This window comes from Scyliorhinus canicula, chromosome 1 (assembly GCF_902713615.1).
Source record: "Scyliorhinus canicula chromosome 1, sScyCan1.1, whole genome shotgun sequence".
Taxonomy (NCBI): Eukaryota; Metazoa; Chordata; class Chondrichthyes; order Carcharhiniformes; family Scyliorhinidae; genus Scyliorhinus; species Scyliorhinus canicula.
In genome coordinates, this window is record NC_052146.1 from 57,070,196 (window position 1) to 57,089,216 (window position 19,021).

The window sequence follows — 19,021 nt, forward strand, 5'->3', positions numbered from 1 at the left end:
CATCTTCTGTGGAAGTTGGGCCTTCCATCCCCTACAGCAAACCCACAACATAATATTTTGCCTCCTTGAACGATTGTCCCAAAACATTCACTTTGGCCATCAGTGCTTTATTCGCCTCAGCCATCAGAGTCATCTCGCGCTTTAGAGAGGCAATCTAGTCACAGTGCCTCGAAAGAGGCATCTCTAAGCCTTGTATCACAGTGCCATGCGCTTTTACCGTTTTTTTGGGCTTCTCCAAAGTCAATCAAATGGGAACCAGAGCCTCTTCCATTGAAGTGCAGAGATCCCCCAACACTACCCGCAATTGCTTCTCAAATTCCGCCACCAAGGTGCCAGTAAGCATCTTGAACATTAGTGGAATGGCTGATGTCACAAAACTTTTTTCTGCGATTTTATCCACCGACGAGCCCTGAGAAGCCTTTGATTCAGTCCATGAACAAATGCCCCCCCCTCTTCCTCGATTTAAGCACCTTATTCCATTGAACAGATGAGTTTTTTTCCCAAAAAAATTACTCCCAGAAATTAGCAAAAAGGTCGAAAAGGACAGTATCCTAGTGGGAGCTACTTTATGCAAGTCTTCCGCCTCCGCCTAGAAACGTCACCAAAGTCTTTTTGCAGTAATAATTATTTAAACCTGAGTTAAGATGCATACCAACAGTATGATTGCTAGAGCTGGGCAGCACGATGGTGCAGTGGGTTAGCCCTGCTGCATCACGGCGCTAAGGTCCCAGGTTTGATCCCGGCTCTGGGTCACTGTCCGTGTGAGTTTGCACATTCTCCCAGTGTTTGCCGTGGGTTTTGCCCCCACAATCCAAAGATGTGTGGGGGAGGTGGATTGGCCACGCTAAATTACACCTTATTGGAAAATAAAAAATGAATTGGGTACTCTAAATTTAATTTTATTAAAAAATGACTGCTAGAGTTGTGATTAAACTGTTGTGAAAATTAGGTAATCATTCATTTGCAGGTGAAGTATTTACTTATTTACAGATAGCTAGCGAAATGGAATATTATTAAATTTGAAGGACCTCAGGGGTGTAGATCATTTGAAGTGTACTGTGTTTGGTCCTGGCTAAACAAGCCAAGGGACAATCTTGTGAGAAGAGACAAAAGAATGCCTTCTGCTGTGGGCACAGATGATGTAGTTAATGGGAGGAGCCAGGTCTGTCTTAAAGGCAGTTGGTCCTAGAACACTCACCTGAATAGAGGTGTTTCAGTTTTGTCCTGAAAGGTGTTTCTCTCCAAAGAATTCTGAACAGAGCAATGCAAGTTAAAACATGGTACTATTCATGCGTGGTATTTTAAATATATTGATTGCTGAATTGGAATATAGGGGCAAGTTTCAGAAGTTTTTTTTTCTTAAGAACTGTTCTCTGTAAAACAATTTCTTTGTTGCAAATGTGGTTAATTCTGTGTTTAAATTAAAGTTTGATTTCACATAAAATATACCTATGGGTCAGTGTTATCAAAAATTGCAAATAGTTATGTTCTTGTTCGGGACCCTAACAAAATAAAGAATTGTTAACTATGTTGCTACTCAATTCAACATGATATCTTTACTTTTTTAAAGAAAATATAACATCTAGTATATGAGAAAAGGCAATAATGTTACCATTAGCAAATATTAAGAATCTGAGAGGTTTAACACCCCCCGCCCCCCCTTAAACAAAGAAGTTGATTGTAAACTAAAATGAGAGATGTCTGAATTTTAGCCCCAACCTTCTTATTGACCACTAGTGGTTTTCATGTTCATAGAGTTTTCCAAAATTTCAGCATTCTGAGTGTGTGAGTATACACCAGAATAGAGTTGCAAAAAATCCCTTAATCACTTGATCTCCATCCGGTTTATTCTAACAACTAATTTAATGTGGCCGTCTACCTTTCTGAATCCTGGCTGGTTTTATTCTGAACATGGCATTTCCATGGTTATAACACAGCTGATTTGATCAAACAACCCAATGATATGGTTAGTAATCTTGGTAGGAAACTACTCTCTCTTTAAAGCAAAACATCAAAATAAACTATTGGTGGTGGGTGGCCGGAGTGTTGAATATTAGAAATTGGTATTTTTCAAACTATATGACTACCATCTTGACCATGCCATCTCATGTGGTCTTATTCGTGCCCTCATTTCAATTACAGTTAAAGCCATCTCTCGGATCACTTCCTTGATTGTTCACCATCCATAACACCCTTCTGTAACTCAGCCCTACCTCCTTCTGTATCCACCCCTGGGGAGAAAGAAAACTATAACCACGCTTTCAACATCCCAACCATCAAGCCTTTGCACCACAATTTGCCCCAACATTCCTGCTGTTAATGATTTGCTTAACCACATCTTCACTTCCACATTTGATGTCCTAATCATAGAAAGTTCACAAAACTAAGCAAGTTTGTTTTCCCCACTTCAGGGAGGCGATGGCATATGATAAAACTTTGTATGTTAAAGAATGAAACTGTGTATTCATCTGGCATATTTAGTGCTGTTTCCAATGTTGTGTTGCTTTGGCTTCTGACTAAAATGTGCTTTTTGCACTGGCAGATCACGGTGAGAAATTTACCATTACCATTAGTCCTGGAGAAGAGTTGCCAAATAAAACAATGTATGTAATCAAACACAAAAACGTTTCCTTCAGCTGCTCAAGCATGTCACAACAAAATCTGTCCATATCGTGGATCTTTGTTCGTCCAGATACAAATCCGGAAACCTTTACATCTGTTGTGGGGAACCATACGGAATTTACACTTTTCAATGTAGATTATGACAACCAGGGGAATTACACTTGCTCAAAAAACCTCAGTGACACCAAGGAAGTCCTTGTTTATTGTAAGTTACTTTTACATTTACTTGTCATATCTCTTAAGATAAGTATTTTACTAATGATAGAGTATAATTTTTCAGGAGGTTTTGAAAATTAGCACTTAGTTAAATACAAATGTAGATTTATTTTAAAATTATTACTTTTATCATTTCAGGCTGTTGCATTTCTTATCAGTGAGTGCTTCATTAATGCGATAAAAGGAGGCAGCATGGTGGCGCAGTGGTTAGCACTGCTGCCTCATGGCGCCGAGACCCAGGTTTAATCCCAGCCCCATGTCACTGTCCGTATGGAGTTTGCACATTCTCCCCGTGTCTGCATGGGTCTCAGCCCGACAACTTAAGATGTGCAGGGTAGGTGATTGGCCATGCTAACTTGCCCCTTAATTGGAAAAAGTTTTTTTAATTAATGCGAGAAAAGTCTAAAAAAGAAAATAAACAATTTATAATATTTTTGACTTTGTTTAACATTAAGATCCCATGTTATGTCACCTGATACTAGTTTAGATTGGTTCCTGTATTAAAGGAATCAGAAGAAACTTTGGTTTAAATCACTGAATGATACCCTGAGTTACTTTCAACAAAGGATGTGTGGGAATCTGAAGGGGAATTATGTCTGCGAGGTCCCCAGCATCCTTTTTGTCACAAATGACTTTGGATCACCTTGAAGCCAGCTGTGAGGTCTGAGGCAAATTAAACAGGTGCTGATAAGAGATTAAATAGTGGGACGAGGGAACTTTACTCAAAATTGGTACACGTGGTACAAAATAAGCAGTCGAGCCATTTTATAATGTTACCAGCATAACTTATGTGTTACCAGCATTACTTATGTGGTACATTGTGCATAATTTAGTTACACTCCTTTTGATTTAGGGACATTTTGAGGGTGATTAACGGAGGAATTTAACATGATAAAAGGATTTATAACATTAAAAAAATATATATATATAATGTTTATTCAAATTTTCATATTCGCACCAAAAACCAGAACAAAAAAAAATACAAGAAACACAATCAATATAAAAGTAAGAAAAAAACCACATAAGAATCAATTAACTTAAATACTAACAACTTACCTAAATCCCCTAACAACGTGATGACTAACCTCCTTAAAAAAGGAAATAAATGGTTGCTACAAACCCTAATGGTGTATTTGGCTTTCTCCAAATGCTGTCTAAATTGTTTCCAAATCCGAAGAGAGGAGACCACCACTGGGTTTGAGGAAAATTGCTAGCGGAGGGAGGGGGGGATGAGAGAGGGGAGAAATTGCGTGAGTATGGCAATAGAGTAGAGGTAGTGCAGGATTGGGCCTCCATTTGGTCCCCCAATATAATCAGGATCACTGATCCACACAGAATTTCTGAATGTTAGCAGCCCAGTAAATAGAGCAATAAATTGGGACGGGCGAAGCCCCCTGACTGTGTATCTCTTGAAGAGTGACCGCTACGGATACTGGGATGCTCACTCGCCCAAATAAAACAGGATATCGATTCGTTAATCTTGATTTTAAAAGGAGTTGGGGAGAAAAATGGGAAGACATTGAAAAGAAAAAAGAAAAAACCTCGGAGCACGTTCATTTAATAGTTGAACCCTACTCGCCAAGGATAGAGGAAGGTTTTCCACCGCTGCAAATCAATTTTAACAACTATTAACCAGGCCTGTGCCATTTGAATTATGAATTGAGGGCCCAGTTGTGGGGCCACCTGGTCCCCCAGATAGCGCAAACTCATATTGGAAAGGTGAAAACATAACGTCCCCAATTGGGCTCGCCTCCCAGGGGGGTTAACTGGGAAACATTCACTTTTCCCTAAATTTAATTTGTTCCCAGAGAAGGACAGAAGGTGTTAAGCAACTTCATTATGTCATCTGTGGATGGGGCTGAATCTAATATATAAGAAGCAGGTCAGCCGCAAAAGAGACAACGGATTCTCCACCATCACCCTGACTGATACCCCTCTGCTGTCTAGAGGATTTCAGCGCTATGAAAATGGCTCCATTGTAAGGGCAAAACAAAAGTGGAGGAAGTGGGCAGCCCTGCCTCGTGCCTCTACTAAAGGGAAAATTATCAGAGTTCAGACCGTTCGTACATCGGCCATAAGGGCATTATATAACAGGTGAACCCAGTAAGCAAATTTCTGACCAAATCCAAACCTTCCAAGAACTTCAAATAAAAACTCCCATTCCACTCTATCAAATGCCTTTTCAGCATCAAACGGTATTATCACCTCAGGTTCGAGTACTGTGGAGGGGATTATATGTGGGAGGCAAGGCTCCCAACTGAAGCACCAACATTTAGTAAAGTAGCTTTATTTCTGCATTCAAAAGTGATAGCGCAGTATGAGCCACACTCTGTTGGGTTTTGTCCCTGATAAGAAGCAGGAAATAGAGGCTAGAGTGTGGGTCGCAGGCAGTGACCGTCGGGATAGGGAGTCATTAAACATGTCCAATAATAAAGGTACAAGCTGCTCTAAGGACCTCTTGTAAAATTCAATCAGAAAGCCATCCGGACCAGGGGCCTTGCCAGGCTGCATCAGCCCAATGCATTTTAAAATCTCGCTGGAGCAAAACGTGGATCCAACTCACTGCTCTTATCCACCTCAACCGTTGGGATGGGTAGAATGTCTAGAAAGTTGGGCATGACCAACTTATCTGCCGAGGCTCCCCTAAAGCTCACGGTAGAAGGATTTAAAAGCTGCATTAACCTGGGGAGGGACGGAAACGAGATTGCCACCTGAATTGCATAACCGAGTAATCTCCTGGGAGGACACCTGTCGATTGAGTTGGTGAGCCAGAAGACAACTGGCCTTCTCCCCGTGCTCATTAAAAAGTGCCCCTGGAGCATTGTAACTGATGTACGCCCGCCAAGGACTGCCTAAGAGCATCCCGCAATGTCATGGCTGAAATTGAACCAGATTTATTAGATTTTATATAGTCATCTATGGAAGTGGACACATGCTCATAAAATTTCTGATCAGCTAACAATATAATATCTAACCTCCAGGGTGGATGTTGGGTGGGGCCAGACTTTAGCAACAAATCAATAAAGTGCAGGGCATGGTCCGAAATAACAATTGCTGAGTACTCCGCCGCCACCACCAAAGGAAGGAAAACCCTATCCAAAACAAAAAAATCAAAACTGAATATGCATGGTGGACATCTGAAAAAACGGGTCTCTATCGTGTGGGTGCAAAAAGCACCAAGGATCTCCCCTCCCCTGCCCCAACTGAGTCATAAAGAGACAACGTGCTGGCCATCCCCAATGGAAGATGAGATTTTAGTCTTGGAATGATATAAGAAATGAAATGAAAATCGCTTATTGTCACGAGTAGGCTTCATGAAGTTACTGTGAAAAGCCCCTAGTCGCCATATTCCGGCGCCTGTCCAGGGAGGCTGTTACAGGAATCGAACCGTGCCTACTGTTCTGCTTTCAAAGCCAGTGATTTAGCCCAGTGTGCTACACAGCCCCAATCGAGGATCCCCACCTTAAACAAGCTGATATGAGCTGAGGTTGGGGAGGGAGGCCAGTAGGGAATTAATAAAATTTGTATCTTCGCAGTTGGAGACATAAATATTAACCATAACACCGGGGCGCTCAACAGGGAGCCATAAACAATAACACATCGAAGTTTGGGGTCAGCTATAATCTGAGAGGGGGAAAACTGAACTCTTTTGTTAATTAGGATTGCTGCAGCCCTGGCCCTGCCATCAAAACCAGAATGAAAAACCTGCCCCTTCCCAAAAACATCATTGCCATTGAATATGACCACACCCAAAAACAAATAAAGGGAGGCAAACAAAGACTTATCCTAAAACTAATAACGGCATTTAGCAAACCCAAAACAAAACTCTAGCTCATTTCTAAAACACTACTATAATGAGCTCCAGCGAACTCTCCAAAACCGCTCCCATGAATTAACTCCCCAATTAGCAGAGGTTCCCAACTAGAGAAAGAGAAAAATAGATAATATAAATATTGAAACCCCATTTAACCTGCACACCCCACTAGCAACTAAATATCATCCTAAACAAAGAAGTTGAAAAAAGGACAACTATATATTAATGTAAAGAAAAAAGCCCCACATAGTAGAGAACCTCAAATCTAATCCAAAGCAACAAGAACACAACCCCACCAAGAATAGTAAAAACAGGAATTACAAACAATACAACATGCCTGTCGACAGAGCCACGAAACAAATTACACTTCGTACAACTTCTGCATTTTTGCAAAATAGTTCTTCAGTACAAGGATCTTCAGTACAAGGCTTCAGTCAAAGTGAATGATGGGCCCGGTCTAATTCAGGCGGAAATGCAAATCCACCCTCGCCCACCATTTTGAGGAACATGTCCGAGAAATGTTATGTGGGGGCATGGCCCTCCGTTCCCTCTGGCAACCCACAATCTGGAAATTCTGTCTCCTGGACCTGTTTTCAAGGTCATTCAGCTTAGCTCTTCGCGATTTATTCATTTCAGTCATGGGACTCCAGTGCAGTGCATCTCCCCGCCTGTTGAAAAATAGTCTTTTTCTCTACCGTAGCTCTAAGCAAAGTTAGGGTAGACCATCCGAACCCGACTCCACTCTTGTACTAGTGGTTTTTACTCAATTAAACATACCTTTTCTTTCAACAACTCTGCACCCATGTCCTGATACAGTCTAATAAAGTGTCTTTCGCACTTGAAATCGTAGCGTTCGCTTGCTCATTGCAAAACCTTCTCTTTTTCCTTAATACTGTGGAATTTCACAATCGCTGCGCACGGTGGATGTTCAGTACAAGGCTTCATAGATAGAACATAGAACATTACAGCGCAGTACGGGCCCTTCGGCCCTTGATGTTGCACTGACCTGTGAAACCATCTGAAGCCTATCTGACCTACACTATTCCATTTTCATCCATATGTCTATCCAGTGACCACTTAAATGCCCTTAAAGTTGGGCGAGTCTACTACGGTTGCAGGCAGGGCGTTCCACACCCCTACTACTCTCTGAGTAAGAAACTGCCTCTGACTCTGTCCTATATCTACTAACCCCTCAATTTAAAGCGTATGTCCCTCATGTTTGGTCATCACCAGCCAAGGAAGAGACTCTCACTGTCCACCCTATCCTAAACTCTCTGACTATCTTATATGTCCCCTATTAAGTCCACCTCTCCGTCCTTCCTCCTTCTAACGAAAACAACCTCAGTCCCTGAGCCGTTCCTCGTAAGACCTTCCTCCATCCAGACACCAGGCAAATCCTAGTAAATCTCCCTGACCCTTTCCAAAGCTTCCACATCCTTCCTATAATGTGGTGACCAGACTGCACGCAATCTCCATGAGCGGCGGCACCAGAGTTATGTACAGCTGCGCAGTGACCCTTGTGGCTCCGAAACTCATCCCCCTACTGATAAAGGCTAGCACACCATATGCCTTCTTACAGCCCTATTAACCTGGGTGGCAACTTTCAGGGGATTTATGTACCTGGATGCCGAGATCTCTCTGTTCATCTACACTACCAAGAATCTTGCCATTCGCCCAGTACTCTGCATTCCTGTTACTCCTTCCAAAGTGAACCACCTCACACTTTTCCGCATTAAACTCCATCTGCCACCTCAGTCAAAGTGAATGATGCGCCCGGTCTAATTCAGGCGGGGATGCAAATCCACCCTCGCCCACCATTTTCAGAAACATATCCGAGAAATGTTTTTGTGGGGGCATGGCCCTCCGTTCCCTCTGGCAACCCACAATCTGGAAATTTCTGCCTCTTGGACCTGTTTTCAAGGTCATTCAGCTTAGCTTTTCGCGATTTATTAATTTCCGTCATGGGACTCCAGTGCAGTAATCCGATCACTGTGGTCCAATAACGCCCCCTCCATACTCCTAATCGTGACTCCATGGGCTTCGATAGTCACACTAGTTTATCCCAGAGCCACTCAAATGGGGGCCAAGGCCTCTTCGTTTGATCTTTTCAGATCCTCCACTATGATTTGTCGGTGCTTCTCAAATTCTTTCGCCAAGATTCTTGTGAGAACCTTGGCCGTTAGTGGTGTGCTCAGAGAGAAAGAAACCTACTCTGCCACCTTAATCCTGTGTAGCACAGTGGTTTAGCACAGTTGCTTCACAGCGCCAGCGTCCCAGGGTTTCATTCCTGCTTGTTTTGACTGTCTGTGCAGAGCCGGAATGTTCTCCCCATGTCTGTGTGGGTTTCCTCCGGGTGCTCCAGTTTCCTCCCACAAGTCCCAAAAGATGTGCTTGTTAGGTGAATTGGACATTCTGAATTCTCCCTCTTGTGTACCCGAACAGGTGCCGGAGTGTGGCGACTAGGGGCTTTTTACAGTAACTTCATTGCAGTGTGAATATAAGCACTTGTGACAATAATGAAGATTATTGTTATCCCCGTTAAGCCCCGGACACTTCAGACTCTTATCAACGAGTGTCTGCTTAAAGCTTTCTTATTTGTTTTTTCTGAGCATCTCAGCAAAGAGAACTCTAACCAGCAACTATCATAAGCTTCCAAGAAATAAACTACCCGTGGCACCAAGAAAAAGGGAAAAAGTATCAATTCTCCAGCAGGAGCCACCTCCTGTATGCCTTCCCCCTACATTGTGCCACGGGAAGTCCCTGGAATTTAATATGTAGATGTAATTAAACTATTTCCTGTGATGGGCAGAATCCTAGAGTTAGAACTTGATCATACTGTCTGTTTGGAGCTTGCACTCTCCCCGTGTCTGCGTGGGTTTCCTCCGGGTGCTCCAGTTCCTCCCACAAGTCCCAAAAGATGTGCTTGTTAGGTGAATTGGACATTCTGAATTCTCCCTCTTGTGTACCCGAACAGGTGCCGGAGTGTGGCGACTAGGGGCTTTTTACAGTAACTTCATTGCAGTGTGAATATAAGCTACTTGTGACAATAATGAAGATTATTGTTATCCCCGTTAAGCCCCGAGACACTTCAGACTCTTATCAACGAGTGTCTGCTTAAAGCTTTCTTATTTGTTTTTTCTGAGCATCTCAGCAAAGAGAACTCTACCAGCACTATCATAAGCTTCCAAGAAATAAACTACCCGTGGCACCAAGAAAAAGGGAAAAAAGTATCAATTCTCCAGCAGGAGCCACCTCCTGTATGCCTTCCCCCTACATTGTGCCACGGGAAGTCCCTGGAATTTAATAATGTAGATGTAATTAAACTATTTTCCTGTGATGGCAGAATCCTAGAGTTAGAACGTGATCATACTGTCTGTTTGGAGCTTGCACTCTCCCCGTGTCTGCGTGGGTTTCCTCCGGGTGCTCCGGTTTCCTCCCACAGTCCAAAGATGTGCTGGTTAGGTAGATTGGCCATGATCAATTGCTCCTTAGTGTCCAAAAGGTTAGGTTAGGTGGAGTTGGGTTGGGGGTTAAGAGGATATGGTGGGGCCTGATCCTAGTTAGGGTACCGTTTCCAAACGGTTGGTGCAAACTCGATGGGCTGAATGGCCTCCTTCTGCATTGCAGTGATTCTGAGTGAAATATGGAAGCCCCTTTACACACAGTACATTGCCAATCTGGCACACCCTTCCCCTCAAAATGTTTGGAGGGATTTTTTTTGAACAACATATCAATGACGATGTTAATTTTAGGCTGTTCCCAGGCTGTGCAGCAAACTAACAGACCCCACATACAAATTGGCCCCCTTAAGTTACCATGAAAGAAAAATAATAGCCTTTGCACGCAAAATAAGATAAAGGAGGGTATATCAAGGGATATGGATCAAAGGTGGAATTCCCTCCCTAAACATCTGCCATTCAACTCTTGTAACAAGCTCCTGAAAAGTTCTCTTTCAAATTTGTTTTGCTAGTTATCCTGTGCAACTCCTTTTGGATGTTTACTACATTAAAGGATGTAGTACATTATGTACTACATTATGAATGCAAGGTGATCTATCGCCTTGAATAGCAGGAGACCTGTAGAACTAAGGTTTTTTCAAAAAAATCCCATAGAACCTATGTTGACTTCATTGCAGCCATTTGATATCTTGAACACTGATATGTTGTTATGCTATTGGCTAACAAATGGAAGGAAGCAATTTTTGGTTTTTGCAATAGGCTGTGTAAATAACAACAAAAATATAACCAGTTTGGTTTCTTAGAACCAAAAATAGGGACAAAACTAAAGCTATAGATTTAGAATTCAACTATTGACTACTTTCACAATGCAGCAGGTAATGGGTTTAATAACCTGATTATAGAAGTGTTGAATGCTGTACAAACATCAGCTCAGTAATTGCAGAATATCAAAGAGATTGTTCCGAAATCATAGAATTTACAGTGCAGAAGGAGGCCATTCGGCCCTCTAGTCTGCATTGACTCTTGAAAAGGTACCCTAACTAGGGTCAGGCCCCTACCATATCCTCTTAACCCAACAACCCCGCCTAACCTAACCTTTTGGACACTAAGGGACAATTGATCATGGCCAATCCACCTACCTGTACATCTTGGACTGTGGGAGGAAACCGGAGCACCCGGAGGAAACCCACACAGACACGGGAAGAACGTTCAAACTCCGCACAGACAGTGACCCAAGCCGGGAATCGAACTTGGGACCCTGGAGCTGTGAAACAACTGTGCTAACCACTGTGCTACCGTGCCATGCAGAAATGAATCAGAATGTGAAAATGCATCTATTGGAAAGAGCTAGAAAGAAAATCGGGAAGCAACCAGGGTCTGTAGGTATTGAAGTCATTGTTCAGACCACAGAGCTAAAAGGTTCTAGAGGGGAAGATGCTGCTCTGGCAAACTTATGGTGAGTATTTTATTCAACAAATTATATATACACTAGTCCAAGTACTGTGAAGCATGAGTTAATATGCTTTAACATTTAATGTTCCTTTTCAGATCCACCAAAGGGTCCTCCAGTGTGCCATGCAGAATTTCTTAATGATAATGTGCAGCTGTTTTGTTCTTGGACTCAAGGATATCCCTATCCCATGTTTATTTGGTCAAGTGAGAATCCGGAACTAGGACCCATTGATCACCCAGATGGGCAACCAGGGTTAAATGATACAAATGTACTACAAGTTAAAGGGTCAGCAGTACATGATGGTCAAATGGTTAAATGTGTGGGTCATCACATTGCATATGAACAAAGGATGGAACAATCATGCTCATTGATGCTGAGTAGTAAATATTGTTCATTGTGTCATTGAGGCAGAAAGATTAATGTGAAGCTAGTACAGTGGTTTAGCATTTCGGGTAAAAAAAGGTTAATGTATTTGTAATGGTTCACAGCAAAAGTAATTTTTTTAAGTAGTTTGGACCCTGAGAAAACAATATGTAGCTAATAATGTCCTTCACATGGAATGGGAAGAGTAAAATACCTCAAGGCCGCTCACATGTCCAGATGTGCAGTTTTTAAACTGGTGTTGAAGCAGTTTTGATTGAATGGAGTTATTAAAAATAGCTATGAGAAGTTATTCACCAATTCTAACATAATGTGACTGGTATTTTGATGGATATGTAATGTCGCCTGTCGCAGTAAATTGAGTGTAATTTAAAAAAACCAATTAGTCATTAAGAATAATGTAAAGTACCAAAACTATGCCCAGTTATCAAGCTACTGCATCTTACCTAATCTGTATATTAAGCTTTATTCAGGACAGGCTAATTATGGTGGGGAACAGATCAAAAATATTGGGTGTCCGCATGGAACATAACTCTTGTTTCATTTCAGAGGCTTCCGCTTCCTGAGTCACAACCTCTCGTAACTGGATACGTAGGGAAGAATACAACTTGACCTGTCACAGTAAGGAAGGAAATCCACCTCCTAAATTAACCTGGTTGAGAAGCAATGGGACTGAAATTTTCTCCAACATCAAATATGTAATCTCACAAGAAGGTGTTGTCTCAAGCTTGACGATAGTGATGTCCTCAAAAGAGCAGGATGAAGGAAGATACATTTGTAAGAGTGAGAATCCCCTGGGGGTTAAAGAAGTAGAAATATGGGTCTCCTTTAACAGTGAGTTACTTACCTGTAATTGTTGATCTGAAAATTAACAATTTTGGTTCCTGCTTTAAGTTACATAAGGAATAGAATTGTTTACAGAACTTGCACAATGTTTTTAAAAAAGTAATTTTATGACCATCGGCACCAGTCCATTGATTCTTTTTGTGTGTTTTTCCTCTGCACAAACAGCTAAAAAGATTTCTGGATTAGTCGGAGGGATTTCTGTCTTTTTACTTCTAAGCCGCTGCAGTAATTATGGAGTTCTTCTGCACAGGCATTGGGACAAAATTATCACCATTAAGTATATGGAGTGCAGCTTTTGTTTCAACGGCAATTTTTAGCAGTATTGCACAGGAATAAATATTCCAGTATTCCAATATCCAGCGCTTTTTGTGACTATGTTCTTCGGTTAAGTGTTTAAATATATTTCTGACTTTGGCTTTCAGCTGCCATTGTACTTTCCCTGCGTTTAAAGCCTCAAAAACACTGATCTCCCATTTCATACTATATGGCCTGTTAGGCTCAAACTGTAAATCATAACTTGCTTCTGTTTAATAATATGGTCTGCAACTTGCATGTTTGAGGAAGAGGAATAGGGTATAAGAGATTTGTTGTCTTTTGGTTACTGCTTGTACAGTCTGGCAATGTGGGAGACAAGCTTCCATTTACTACAGCTTTCCTGATAACAGGTCTGTACTCGCTGCCATTGGTGGGTGCCTTTTGTGTGAAGTGAAGTACTGATGGTGGGGAGTAATTTGAAGTTTTTCATAACGTTCTAGAAACATTTTTTTTGTTTCTGTATCAAAGCATACTGGTTTTGTGTTCTTTCGATTTAACGCATCAAAGTGCAGAACAAAAATCTGGGAATACGATAATACAGGATTACTGGGGCTTTGTGCCCCTTCTGTGGATGACAGTTCCTGTAATGTTTGCACAAGCCAATTTTGTCCGTTCTTGGCACCTGTGTGAGAAGAAGCATTTGGGTTGTAGGGAATGGGAGCAGTAAATCTCACCAGGTTATTGCAATTCTTCATTTTGCTTGATGAGAGATGTAAATCAAACCTGTAAGAAATAAAAACTAAGAACAAATAAAAGTGCAGCACAGGAACAGGCCCTTCGGCCCTCCAAGCCTGTGCCGACCATGCTGCCCATCTAAACTAAAATCTTCCACACTCCTGGGTCCATATCCCTCTATTCCCATCCTATTCATGTATTTGTCAGGATGCCCCTTACATGTCACTATCGTCCCTGCTTTCCATCACCTCCTCCGGCAGCGAGTTCCAGGCACCCACTACTCTGTGTAAAAAAAAAAAACAAAAAACTTGCCTTGTACATCTCCTCTAATCCTTGTCCCTCGCACCTTAAACCTATGCCCCGAGTAATTGGCCCCTCTACCCCTGGGAAAAAGGCCTCTGACTATCCCTCTGTCTATGCCCCTCATAATTTTGTAGACCACTATCAGGTCGCCCCTCAACCTCCGTCGTTCCAGTGAGAACAAAACCAAATTTATTCCACCCGCTCCTCATAGCTAATGCCCTCCATACCAGGCAACATCCTGGTAAATCTCTTCCGCACCCCCTCTAAAGCCTCCACATCCTTCTGGTAGTGTGGCGACCAGAATTGAACACTATACTCCAAATGTGGCCTAACTAAGGTTCGATACAGCTGCAACATGACTTGCCAATTCTTATACTCAATGCCCCGGCCAATGAAGGCAAGCATGCCGTATGCCTTCTTGACTACCTTCTCCACCTGTGTTGCCCCTTTCGGTGACCTGTGGACCTGTACACCTAGATCTCTCAGGCTTTCAATACTCTTGAGGGTTCTACCATTCACTGTATATTCCCTACCTGCATTAGACCTTCCAAAATGCATTACCTCACATTTTTCTGGATTAAACTCCATCTGCCATCTCTCCACCCAAGACTCCAAACGATCTAAACCCTGCCGTATCCTCTGACAGTCCTCATCACTATCCGCAATTCCACCAACCTTTTGTGTCGTCTGCAAACTTACTAATCAGACCAGTTACATTTTCCTCCAAATCATTTATATATACTACAAACAGCAAAGGTCCCAGCACTTATCCCTGCGGAACGCCACTAGTCACAGCCCTCCAATTAGAAAAGCACCCTTCCATTGCTACTCTCTGCCTTCTCTGACCTAGCCAGTTCTGTATCCACCTTGCCAGCCCTGATCCCGTGTGACTTCACCTTTTGTACCAGTCTACCATGAGGGACCTTGTCAAAGGCCTTACTGAAGTTCATATAGACAACATCCACTGCCCTACCTGCATCAATCATCTTTGTGACCTCTTCGAAAAACTCTATTAAGTTAGTGAGACATGACCTCCCCTTCACAAAACCATGCTGCCTCTCGCTAATACGTCCATTTGCTTCCAAATGGTGTAGATCCTGTCTCGAAGAATTCTCTCCAGTAATTTCCCTACCACTGACGTAAGGCTCACCGGCCTGTAGTTCCCTGGATTATCCTTGCTACCCTTCTTAGACAAAGGAACAACATTGGCTATTCTCCCGTCTTCCGGGACAATCACCTGAAGATGGTGAGGATCCAAAGATTTCTGTCAAATGTAGTTTTCTTTTGAAGGTGATGTTATTTTAAACCATTAACTGATTGCTAGATTTATCTGACATGCTTTTGAACTGCACTGTGAAGTATTGACATTTTGCTTTATCTTTTCTTTTCAGGAAGGCATTTTTGGTAAGTATTTTTGTTCTTTTGTAAAATGTTAAAATGACCAGGTCAGGATTGAACTCTTGTGGGGGGGGGGGAAGAGGTGGGGGGGGGGGTGGGGGGGGTGGGGGGGGTGGGGGGTGGGGGGGGGGGTCAGCAATTAGTAACTTTCTCTCTGGTATCAAAGTTGTGGAACCATTCAATTCAAAAAGAGTATTTGTGATTGTGGAGTGTTTAAGCCTTTGTTGAATAGATGGTGTTGAACAATGGTGGGGGGAAAAATCCAGCTGTGGTGATAAAACTAATAATATTATATTGCTGATATGGTGTTTCCCCTAAACTACATCCTGGAAAGAGAAGATTGCAGATCATAATTTTAACCAACATTGTTGTGTACAAGATTGTCACACGTGTTTGCTTAACTCTAGCACAGCTTTGTCTTGCCAATAACCTTTTTTGCCCACATCTTTCTTCATTTGTAGGCAAACGGGTTCTACTATTTTTACCTTAGTGGACTCTGAGGAAGAGAATGACTTTGCGGATGAGGGTGCATCAGGAATAACCTCTTTGTTAATCATCAATCTGCCAGATGATGAATGGTCATACTTCCGTAGAAGGTAAATAGCTTTTGGTCTGAAATGATGTGGAAATGCGTCCTATCCTATTTTTGTTCAGTTTAAAGAATATTTATATTACAATTACAATAGTACTCACATAGATTTTTGGCTGGGAGTAGTATTCCGCTTTTTAACATTTTTGTGACGTACCTCAGATCAATCTTACTGTACTATACATCCGACATCTTGGGGAGCAGAGAATTTCATTTGTATATTCTCCAATATGTTTGTGATTTGACTAAAATAGAGGGCTCTGTATAGTAAAAATGGTATCTGCAAATGAAGAATGTACATCTGCACATAAATAATCACATTATTGATATTTGCATTGACTATCACAAATACTCTGATTCCTAAATATGCCAAAATATATATGCCATAATGCCACGGTGCATCATTTATTCCTTCCTTCGCAAACACCTTATGAAACCACCAATAACCCACATGTCCTTCAGGCCTGTGGAATTCCATTCCTGATGCTCTCCACCTCGATTGTCTTTCTTTTAAAGCCCCGCTCTTAAAACCAACCTCCCACGTTTTGGTCACCCTGCGAATTATTCTTTCCTTGGCTCGACATCCACGTCTCCTTGGAACTGTGTCGAGCTTTTTCATGTTTTCTACTTTTGAATATGCTATACAAGTGCAAGTTGCTGTAGTGGTGATTAATAGTAATGAATATACACTGTTGATCAACCTCTGTCATCTTTATATTTTACTAAATCCGTAAGCATAAAAAAATGATCAACCTGGCTGACAACATTACCATATAATGTTTTCTTCCTTGGAGGAAGTCAGCGGGATCACACTCAGTTGCCATTGTAATTCTGCCAAATTACTGGTACTGGTGTACTAGGGTAGTCCATGTGAAATCTTGTAACCAAGTCATGAAACAAAATATGGAGACTCTGTCTCTAAAGGCTTATACCCTTAAACAAGGTATCAGGCTGGATTATCCGATTTGTAGTGTATGTCCCCACGCCGGCATGGGAACGGTGGCGTTTTACGCCAGAAAAACTGGCGCAAAACGGCCACCAATTCCCCGTTTTGCTGGAGGCTAGCAGGACAGCAGCATAGTGCAGCTGGCTCTTGCTGCCGATATGCCCCAGAGAATTGTCGGGTCCGCGGCCACGCCTGCAGCGGCCGCACCCTGCTTCATGGCGGAGGCCGCTCGCGGACCCGGCCCGTAAATTAGTCTCCCCTTCCGCCGAATCATGCACCCCCAACCCCTCCCCCCACCACAGCGCCCCAGCCCCAAATAATGTCGTTTCCCCCCCCCCCCCCTTCTCCCGCACATGGATCAGCCCTCACCCCGATGGTGGTGGCGCTGGACTTAGTCTGCAGCCGTCACGCTGAGTTCCCAATGGATGAGACCAACGTGCGCCACGCCGATGGGAACTCAGCCAGTCGGGGGCATAGCATCGGAGGCCGTTGACCCGTTGTGTGGCGTACTCTGTGAGTACGCCGCTTTGGAGGGGGCCAGCTGCTCCACAAGTCCGGTAATGGTGATGGCCCTGAAGATGTGGGGACGGTGGCGGCAGCGGAGGCTGGAGGGGGCCTCGGTTTGGCCTCCGATCTGTGGGAATAGCAGGTTTGTACCAGGGGGCTGGATTTGGTGTTCAAGGGGTGGAGATGGGCGGGGATTGAGCTGTTTGGGGACTTATTCGTGGGGTGAAGCTTTCTGAGCTTGGAGGGGCTGGTAGAGGAGTATAAGCCACCCAGCGGGAACGGGTTTCCGGTACTTACAGGTGCAAAACTATGTGAGGAAACAGCTGCCATCCTTTCCTGACCTGCCCCCCCCCCCCCCCCCCCCCACCCCCCTCCGGGGGTTGCAGGCAAAGTGGTGTTGAAAACAGGAGTTGGTGAGGGCATGGTGTCAGACATTTATAAAGAATTAATGGACTGGGAGGGTGCCCCGATAGGAGAAGTTGAGCAGAAGTGGGAGGAAGAGCTGGGGAGGGTGCTGGAGGCTGGATTGTGAGAGAAGGCTCTGAGAAGGGTGAATGCATCTTCTCTGTACGTTAGACTTGGGCTCATTGAATTTAAAGTAGTCCACAGGGCGTATATGACTTTGGCCATAACAAGCAGGTTTTTTGAGGGGGTGGAGGATAGGTGTGGACGGTATCCACATGTTTTGGACCTGTCCGAAGCTGGAGGGATTTGGGTGGGGGTTCACTGGCATGAAGGGTAGCGCCAGGGTCCCAGGTTCGATTCTTGGCTTGGGTCACTGTGTGGAGTCTGCACGTTCTCCCCGTGTGTGAGTGGGTTTCCTCCGGGTGCTCCGGTTTCCCTCCCACAGTCCAAAGATATGCAGGTTAGGTGGATGGCCAGGCTAAATTGCCCTTAGTGTCCAAAATCACCATTAGTGTTGGGTAGGGTTGCTGGGTTGTGGGGATAGGCTGGAGGTGTGGGCTTGGGTAGGGTGCTCTTTCCAAGAGCTGGTGCAGATCAATGGGCTGCATGGCCTCCTTCTGCACTGTACATTCTATGATTCTATGATGATGCCTGAGGTGCTGACGGTGACGGTGGTCCCGAGTCCAGAATTGTCAATTTTTGGAGTGTCGGAAGACGTGGGAGTCCAGGGAGTGAGAGAGGCCGACCTTTTGGCCTTTGCCTCTCTGGTAACCCGGATACGGATCCTGTTGGGATGAAGGGACTCGAAGCAGCCAAAACCAGGGCTGTGGATTAACGACCTTGCGGAATTCCTCTGGCTGGAAAAAGTCAAGCAACTTGAGAGGGTCTGTAGAGGGGTTTGTCCAGGGATGGACATCTTCCAGGATAGTTAAGTCAGCGGGGGGAGGGAGCACGGCAAAGAGGGTGGGGCACGGATGTTGGTTATTTATTTGTTATGTAGCACAGTGGTTAGCACTGTAGCTTCACAGCTCAGGGGTCCCAGGGTCAATTCCTGGCTTGGGTCACTGTCTGTGCAGAGTCTGCACATTCTCCC

At 43.5% G+C, this 19,021-nt stretch overlaps 1 protein-coding gene across 1 annotated transcript in view; it reads left to right on the forward strand.

Moving 5' to 3' along the window:
- Positions 1-19,021, forward strand: part of vsig10 (V-set and immunoglobulin domain containing 10) — a 50,993-nt gene that overhangs the window by 14,274 nt on the left and 17,698 nt on the right. The window contains 9 exon segments of the mRNA XM_038787939.1: positions 2,543-2,827; positions 11,659-11,959; positions 12,496-12,545; positions 12,548-12,778; positions 12,956-13,063; positions 15,475-15,487; positions 15,943-16,025; positions 16,028-16,048; positions 16,051-16,077. Coding sequence (XP_038643867.1) covers positions 2,543-2,827; positions 11,659-11,959; positions 12,496-12,545; positions 12,548-12,778; positions 12,956-13,063; positions 15,475-15,487; positions 15,943-16,025; positions 16,028-16,048; positions 16,051-16,077 — 1,119 coding nt within the window.